The sequence below is a fragment of the Oncorhynchus masou genome, chromosome 17 (assembly GCF_036934945.1).
Source record: "Oncorhynchus masou masou isolate Uvic2021 chromosome 17, UVic_Omas_1.1, whole genome shotgun sequence".
NCBI lineage: Eukaryota > Metazoa > Chordata > Actinopteri > Salmoniformes > Salmonidae > Oncorhynchus > Oncorhynchus masou.
This window is the reverse complement of record NC_088228.1, coordinates 29,814,243-29,823,084: the sequence shown is the minus strand read 5'-3', so window position 1 is coordinate 29,823,084 and position 8,842 is coordinate 29,814,243. Positions and strand designations below refer to the sequence as shown.

The window sequence follows — 8,842 nt, the reverse complement described above, 5'->3', positions numbered from 1 at the left end:
CCAACGGCTGGGAACCACTGATTTACATGATGATGCCTATAAAAGCGCTGGCTCCACATACGCAGCATGAAATTGTGCGCTTGTCAGTTAGGGAATTCGATTCATCTGGCCCGGGCGCCTTGGCGTGTTTTGCCCTGGGTGAAAGTTGATTGCATTCGTTTTGGTACCGGGCTTCCTCCCGGGCGTGAGCCAGGTTCGCCGTTTAAAGCCCACGGCGTAGTCGCCTCAAAACTAAAGTTAAGTAATTAAGCATGTGGCATAATGAGTAGGATTCTATGTTTTCACATGCAAGTGATCACTTTGAGAAAAACACTTAACTGCCTTACCAATGAAATCTAGATTTAAAATTCAAACATATATTTATAGAAAAGTGATGTGTTTTTGGACAATGCATTATGCTGCATCGTTGACATGGCAGAGCGGCGCAGATTACTGTTCGATTTGAGAGGGCGCAGCAACCTCATCTCTTTTGCCCATTGACCTCACGGGTCATAGACTGGTGGCCCCGCGGATCATCATAATCGAATCCCCCCAATACACTCGTAGTATAGAAAGAGGGTGGCATGTGCGCACACCCTTCTCTCCTCAAATGGGAGCTAGGGAGACCACGTGATTCAAACTAGACTCTACTGGCTTGTCAAAGGGGGAGGTAAACCTTTGACGTAAGCAGAGGAAAGATACAAAATACACTCCGCGAAATACAGAGACTTCAGATAAGTTACAGACCGTAATATACCGCCACTATTTTAGAATAAACCTAAACACCACTTAAAAGAAGCAACGTTGGGAAAAGGGAAGAGGACGCTCCAGTAATAGAGTGAGCGTGATACATTGTATCAAGCTTGTTCCAACTACCTGGCTACTAAGTAACGAAATCTATTGACGTCCGATCCCACGAGGGCAGAAAGCAGAGTTCATGTGTGATATATACAGCCTGGATTCTCAGTGCGTGTCTCCACAATGCAACATGAGTTGGGCGATGGAGCCTACAAACTTCTACGACAATAAGCTGAGCAGCGGTCTTCAGGGGGTCTGCAAACCCGGGAGAAGTGATCATGGCACGGGCGAGGACACAACCATGGCCGAGCTGAACACAGCCCCTGCAATGTACGACGACGAGAGTGCCATCGACTTCAGCTCCTACATAGAGTCGATGACAGCAGTACCACACCTGGAACTCTGCAACGATGAACTTTTCCTTGACTTATTCAACACTGTGAAGCAAGAGAAGACAGACTTCTACATGCCAAGCTCGACTACGTCGTCCAGCAATATGCAGCAGCTGTCAAACTGTTCAACCAACGCATACGCAGTTGGAAGCCAAAAAGAGTTCGAGAGGAAGCTCAAGGGTGGATTTGACAACAAGGGGGTCTTCAGTGCACCGATTAAACAGGAATCGGACTGGAGCGACAATGACATGTCCTCGTCGTTACCTTCCCAGATCAAAAACTGCGCGCAGACCTCCGTGAGCCTTCCCATGGGACAACCAACACCACCATCAACCCCAGAGCCCCTCTCAAGCCAATCAGCCCACTCCTCTCCTCGGAAGGTCGGCAAGGAGAAGGGGAAGAAGAATTTTGACAGGTACAGCCAAGAGTACCGCCAGAGACGCGAGAGGAATAACGTTGCAGTGAGGAAAAGTAGGGACAAAGCAAAGCAACGCAACGTGGAAATGCAGCAAAAAATGCTTGAACTGGGTTCAGAGAATGACAGATTACACAAAACTATCGATCAACTAACCAGTGAGCTCACTGGCCTGAGAGATTTCTTCAAGCAGCTTCCCAATCACAGCTCCTCGTTTTTGGGGACCACGGGTGGGGCCAGGCGGTGACCAATTAATCTTACTTTCTAATTAACTGAACTTTTGAAATACATACCTCAACACAGACTTACCATCTGTAACAGATGCATTATAAACAAGCTTACATTTATGGCACTGGAAATGTACTGGAAACGTAGGCTTCCTCCCATATTGTTGCCATAATCTTTTTGGGGGATTTTTTTTTTCTATATTAAATTATTTTACTACTTCATTTAGTTGTTGTTCTACCAGATATGGTACATGTTTTATAATTCCAAACTTTGTAAGAGCAAGAGCATGTTTGAATTTTATATAGTTTATATAAAAAAAACATTCAATATTTGTCTATTATGGAATCTCTAATAAAAGTGCTGAAAAGTCATACAAATCAACATCGTCTATGAGTGTGTTTGGGATGAACATATTAGTACATATGTGATTATACATTACGTGGCATGGTTAAAGTATGTTTTATATGGATTTGCTGGTGCCAAGAATCTACCTCAGTTGTAGTTGGGCCACCTCTCTAGAATAACATTTTCACAGCTAGTGGAAGAAAGTACAGAAAAAGGTAGACAAATACACTAACTTATAATACAAGGTTTATTGACACAGTATAAGCACCATTCATCTTCAGAGAAAGATTAGGGGGTAGATATTCAAGGGAACACTTTGAAAGAAATGTGAGGCTATATACAGCAAACAGGCATTTTTTTACAGTCACCATTTGGACCCACGTGACAAAGTCTGACATATGTTACTCCTCTCTGGTCCTTCAGTTCTAACCTTGGGCTGTCATCTCCAGGGTCCTAACATATCAGTAACACACAAACAGATCTATTTTTTTCCAGCCTAACTATTCATGCGCTGTACAGAGAGCCTGGGCCTGGCTGGGCTGAGGAGACCTCCTAGTCCTACAGATTGATTTCACAGGATCCCACTCCACACTTTGACAGCCTCAGAGGCAGATCTCTTCCAGACCGATCGACAGGGCAGGTTTCCTGGTGACCACGCGGACGTAAGCGCTGAGCGGGCCCACCTCCTTCCCCAACACATTTTCCACCTCGTAACCTTGGAACTGCAGCACATGAACAATCAATCTAACTATGGATCTATAGGCTAGTCTAAGAGTAAGACTTACAGTTTAAGTCAGAAGTTTACATACACCTTAGCCAAATACATTTAAACTCAGTTTTCACAATTCCTGACATTGAATCCTAGTAAAAAATTCCCTGTCTTAGGTCAGTTAGGATCACCACTTTATTTTAAGAATGTGAAATGTCAGAATAATAGTAGAGAGAATGATTTATTTCAGCTTTTATTTCTTTCATCACATTCCCAGTGGGCCAGAAGTTTACATACACTCAATTAGTATTTGGTAGCATTACCTTTCAATTGTTTAACTTGGGTCAAACGTTTCGGGGAGCCTTCCACAAGCTTCCCACAATAAGTTTGGTGAATTTTGGTCCATTCCTCCTGACAGAGATGGTGTAACTGAGCCAGGTTTGTAGGCCTCCTTGCTCGCACACGCTTTTTCAGTTCTGCCCACACATTTTCTATGGGATTGAGGTCAGGGCTTTGAGATGACTACTCCAATACCTTGGGTTTGTTTTCCTTAAGCCATTTTGCTCCAACTTTGTAAGTGTGCTTGGGGTCATTGTCCATTTGGAAGACCCATTTGCGAACAAGCTTTAACTTCCTGACTGATGTCTTGAGATGTTGCTTCAATATATCCACATCATTTTCCTACCTCATGATGCCATCTATTTTGCGAAGTGCACCAGTCCCTCCTTCAGCAAAGCACCCCCACAACATGATGCTGCCACCCCTGTGCTTCACGGATGGGATGGTGTTCTTCGGCTTGCAAGCATCCCCCTTTTTCCTCCTAACATAACGATGGTCATTATGGCCAAACAGTTCTATTTTTGTTTCATCAGACCAGAGGACATTTCTCCAAAAAGTATGATCTTCGTCCCCATGTGCAGTTGCAAACCGTAGTCTGGCTTTTTTAATGGCGGTTTTGGAGCAGTGGCTTCTTCCTTGCTGAGCAGCCTTTCAGGTTATGTCGATATAGGACTTGTTTAACTGTGGATATAGATACTTTTGTACCCGTTTCCTCCAGTATCTTCACAATGACCTTTGCTGTTGTTCTGGGATTTATTTTAACTTTTCGCACCAAAGTACATTAATCTCTAAGAGACAGAACACGTCTCCTTCCTGAGCGGTATGACGGCTACGTGGGCCCATGGTGTTGTCCCATTGACTCAAATGATGTCAATTAGCCTATCAGAAGCTTCTAAAGCCATGACATAATTTTCTGGAATTTTCCAAGCTGTATAAAGGCACAGTCAACTTTGTGTATGTACTTCTGACCCACTGGAATTGTGATACAGTGAATTATAAGTGAAATAATATGTCTGTAAACAATTGTTGGAAAAATGACTTGTGTCATGCATAAAGTAGATGTCCTAACCGACTGGCCAAAACTATAGTTTGTTAACAAGACATTTGTGGAGTGTTTGAAAAACTAGTTTTAATGACTCCAACCTAAGTGTATGTAAACTTCTGACTTCAACTGTAGTAACCCGAGTCACAACTAGCACTCATGCTAACAATAAACATGTTACCTAAGAACATTCAATAAACACTGTGAAGCTATACAAATAGGCAACATAAATGTGAAGAAGAGCGTAACCTATGTGTATGTAAACTTCGGACTTCAACTGTAAAAACACAAGTTAGACATGCGTTAAAACACAAGTTAGACAATGAGAACAAAAGTTGGAGCTAAACTAAGCATCAAAAGTTAGTTACACTCTATAATATAATTTATAATGACAATAACTCAATAGAAAATATTTGTATTGGGTATGTGGAGCTGATCCACCTCAATTAACCTGGATTGTTGGTTTGCCCTGGTTCTCAATAATGGATGTAAGCCAGGTTCTCAACTATGTGCATTCAGAAAGTATTCAGGTCCCGAGACTTTTTCCATATTTTGTTAAGTTACAGCCTTTTCCTAAAATAGATTAAATCGTTTTCCCCCCTCATCAATCAACACACAATACCCCATAATGACAAACAAAAATAAGGTTGACATTTTTGCTCATTTATAAAAATAATAATAATTTAAAAAATATCACATTTACATAAGTGTTCTGACCCTTTTCTGAGTACTTTCTTAAGGCACCTTTGGCAGAGATCACAGCCTTGAGTGTTCTTGGGTATGACGCTACAAGCTTGACACACAAGTATTTGGGGAGTTTCTCCCATTCTTCTCTGCAGATCCTTTTCAAGCTCTGTCAGGCTGGATGGGGAGCGCCGTTACACAGCTATTTTCAGGTCTCTTCAGAGATGTTCGATTGGGTTCATGTTCGGGCTCTGGCTGGGCCACTCAAGGACATTCAGAAACTTGTCCCAAAGCCAGTCCTTGTGTTTTCTTGACTGTGTGCCAAGGGTCGTTGTCTTGTTGGAAGGCAAACCTTCACCCCAGTCTGAGGTCCTGAGCGCTCTGGAGCAGGTTTTCATCAAGGATCTCTCTGTACTTTGCTCTGTTCATCTTTCCCTCAATCCAGACTAGTCTTCCAGTCCCTGCCACTGAAAAACATTGCCACAGCATGATGCTGCCACCACCATGCTTCACCGTAGGGATGACGCCAGGTTTCCTCTAGACGTGACGCTTGGCATTCAGGCCAAAGAGCTAAATCTTGGTTTCATCAGACCAGAGAATCTTGTTTCGCATGGTTAGATGCCTTTTGGCAAGCTCCAAGCGGGCTGTCATGTGCATTTTACTGAGGAGTGGCTTCCGTCTGGCCACTCTACCATAAAGGCTTGATTGGTGGAGTGCCGTAGAGATGGTTTTCCTTCTGGGAGGTACTACCATCTCCACAGAGGAACTCTGGAGCTCTGTCAGAGTGAACATCAGGTTATTGATCAACTCCCTGACCAAGGCCCTTCTCCCTGATTGCTCAGTTTAGCCAGGCAGCCAGCTCTAGGAAGACTTGGTGGTTCCAAACATCTTCCATTTAAGAATGATGGAGGCCACTGTGTTCTTGGGACCTTCAATGCTGCACAAATGTTTTGGTACCCTTCCCCAGATCTATGCCTTGACACAATCCTGTCTCAGAATTCTATGGACAATTCCGTTGACCTCATGGCTTGGTTTTTGCTCTGACATGCACTGTCAACTATGGGACCTTATGGAAACAAGTGTATGCCTTTCCAAATCATGACCAATCAATTTAATTTAACACAGGTGGACTTCAATCAAGTTGTAGAAACATCAAGGATGATCAATGTAAACAGGATGTATCTAAGCTCAATTTCAAGTCATATACAGTGCCTTGCGAAAGTATTCGGCCCCCTTGAACTTTGCGACCTTTTGCCACATTTCAGGCTTCAAACATAAAGATATAAAACGGTAACGGTAGTTTTATATCTTTATGTTTGAAGCCTGAAATGTGGCAAAAGTCGCAAATTTCAAGGGGGCCGAATACTTTCGCAAGGCACTGTAGCTAAGGGTCTGAATACTTACAGTACCAGTCAAAAGTTTAGACACACCTACTCATTTAGTTTATTTATTTTGACTATTTTCTACATAGTAGAATAGTAGTGAAGACATCACAATTATGAAGTAACACATATGGAATCATGTAGTAACCAAAAATGTGTTAAACAAATCAAAATATATTTTATATTTGAGATTCTTCAAAGTTGCCAACCTTTGCCTTGGTGACAGCTTTGCGCACAGTCTTGGCATTCTCTCAATCAGCTTTAACAAAGTTAATTAAGTTCATTTGTGCAATTTCTTTCATTCTTAATGTGTGAGCCAATCGGTTTTGTTGTGACAAGGTAGGGGTGATATTTGGACTCATCAGACCAAAATACAGATTTCCACTGGTCTAATGTCCATTGCTCGTGTTTCTTGGCCCAAGCAAGTCTCGTCTTCTTATTGGTTTCCTTAGTAGTGGTTTCTTTGCAGCAATTTGGCCATGAAGGCCTGATTCACACGGTCTCCTCTGAACAGTTGATGTTGAGATGTGTCTGTTACTTGAACTCTGTGAAGTATTTATTTGGGATGAAGTCTGAGGTGCAGTTAACTCTAATGAACTTATCCTCTGCAGCAGAGGTAACTCTAGGTCTTCCTTTCCTGTGGCGGTCGTCACGAGAGCCAGTTTCATCATAGCTCGATGGTTTTTGCGACTGTACTTGAAGAAACTTTAAAAGTTCTTGAAAGATTCCGGATTTACTGACCTTCATGTCTTAAAGTAATGGATTGTCGTTTCTCTTTGCTTATTTGAGCGGTTCTTGCCATAATATGGACTTCGTCCTTTACCATATAGGGCTATCTTCTGTATACCAACCCTACCTTGTCACAACACAACTGATTGGCTCACGCAATAAGAAGGAAATAAATTGCACAAATTAACTTTTAACCAGGCACACCTGTTAATTGAAATGCATTCCAGATGACGACCTCCTGAAGCTGGCTGAGAGAATGCCGAGAGTGCGCAAAGCTGTCATCAAGGCAAAGTGTGGCTATTTTGAAGAATCTCAAATATGACATATATTTGGATTTGTTTAACCTCTTGGTGTTAGGGGGCAGTATTTTCATTTTTGGAAAAAAAAGTTTTGTCAGGAAAAGATGCTAGAATATGCATATAATTGACAGCTTTGGATAGAAAACACTAACGTTTCCAAAACTGTAAAGATATTGTCTGAGTATAACAGAACTGATGTTGCAGGCAAAAGCCTGAGAAAAATCCAATCCGGAAGTGCCCCAGGTTTTGAAAGCGCTGCGTTCATAATGACTCCCTATTCGGCTGTGAATGTACCATCAACGAGCTTACACTTTCTACGTATTCCCCAAGGTGTCTACCGCATTGTGACGTAGTTTTACGCATTTCTGTTGAAGAATACCGTAGGCAGCCACATTGCTTAAGTGGTCACATGGTGGCTCCGAGAGAGATTCTCGCGTAAAATACAGAGGTAGCCATTATTCCAATCGGTCCTAGTGAAAAATGAATTGTCCTGACAGATATATTATCGAATAGATATTAGAAAAACACCTTGAGGATGGATTCTAAACAACGTTTGCCATGTTTCTGTCGATATTATGAAGCTAATTTGGAATATTTTTCGGCGTTGTGGTGACCGCAACTTCCGGGCGATTTCTCAGCCAAACGCGAAGAACAAACAGAGCTATTTCGAAAATGTTAAAAATAAAGAAAAACCCTTGAGTAGGTGTGTCCAAACTTTGGACTGGTACTGTATGCAAATAAGGTATTTCTGTTTATAATTTTTAATACATTTGCAAACATTTCTAAAAACCTGTTTTCACTTTGTCATTATGGGGTATTTTGTGTAGATTGATGAGGATTTTTATTTATCAAATCAGTTTTAGAATAAGGCTGTAACGTTACAAAATATGGGAAAAGGGAAGGGGTCTGAATACTTTACGAATGCACTGTATATGGTGGTCAGAGCCATATATTTAGATGTTTGGCTTTGATGGTGGTATGTGGTGACACCAGTGTTTGTAGATTAGAAGGAAATATAGATCCAACTCCAGCGATACTAGTATCATTTGGGTCTTCTTACAGTATTGATCTGTGTGAGTAAGTCCCGCCATTGTTCTAAACAGCTCCCTTAACACAGTCTAACTATGGGATATCAGACAGATGACAATGATGTCACTTTCAGCAAACATACTGACAGTCTGACACATAGGAGGATCAAAATGCTATATCGGTGCACTAAACTGAGAGGCAGGTACAGCGTATTACATAACATGTGAGAAAGAGAGAGAGCTCACCTCATGGCCAGAGGCTGCACAGTTCAACACAGACATGATGGTGCTCTGCTGGAGCTAGAAAACAGTAGAGAATAGTCACCATACTAGTTGAATAAATGGTCTGGATTGGACTGTCAAACTAAGCTTCTTCATATTAGCGGTTTTATTCAATTATGTCATATTACATTGCAGCACATACCTTATAATAACGTAATAAGCTGTTATGAGCATTGACTTTGTCATAGCGT

At 41.8% G+C, this 8,842-nt stretch overlaps 2 protein-coding genes across 3 annotated transcripts in view; one reads left to right on the top strand and one right to left on the bottom strand.

Annotated features, from left to right (window-relative positions):
* Positions 1 to 683: 683 nt before the first annotated feature.
* On the top strand, positions 684 to 2,193 carry cebpd (CCAAT enhancer binding protein delta). The gene has a single exon (XM_064992988.1). The coding sequence runs from the start codon at positions 917 to 919 to the stop codon at positions 1,829 to 1,831; it is 915 nt and encodes a 304-aa protein (XP_064849060.1). The 5' UTR covers positions 684 to 916; the 3' UTR covers positions 1,832 to 2,193.
* A 197-nt stretch (positions 2,194 to 2,390) lies between these two features.
* The window catches only part of spidr (scaffold protein involved in DNA repair), an 84,140-nt gene continuing 77,688 nt past the window's right edge, over positions 2,391 to 8,842 (bottom strand). For both annotated transcript variants that reach the window (XM_064992984.1, XM_064992985.1), the window contains 2 exons: positions 8,616 to 8,669; positions 2,391 to 2,879 (listed from right to left, as the gene is read on the bottom strand). In XM_064992984.1, the coding sequence (XP_064849056.1) occupies positions 2,760 to 2,879; positions 8,616 to 8,669 (174 nt within the window). In that variant the 3' untranslated portion in view covers positions 2,391 to 2,759. The remainder of the gene's footprint in view (positions 2,880 to 8,615; positions 8,670 to 8,842) is intronic.

Bases quoted from the DNA above. Each gene is read 5' to 3' on its own strand.
- cebpd (XM_064992988.1), top strand. From the start codon at position 917: ATGTGTGATATATACAGCCTGGATTCTCAGTGCGTGTCTCCACAATGC.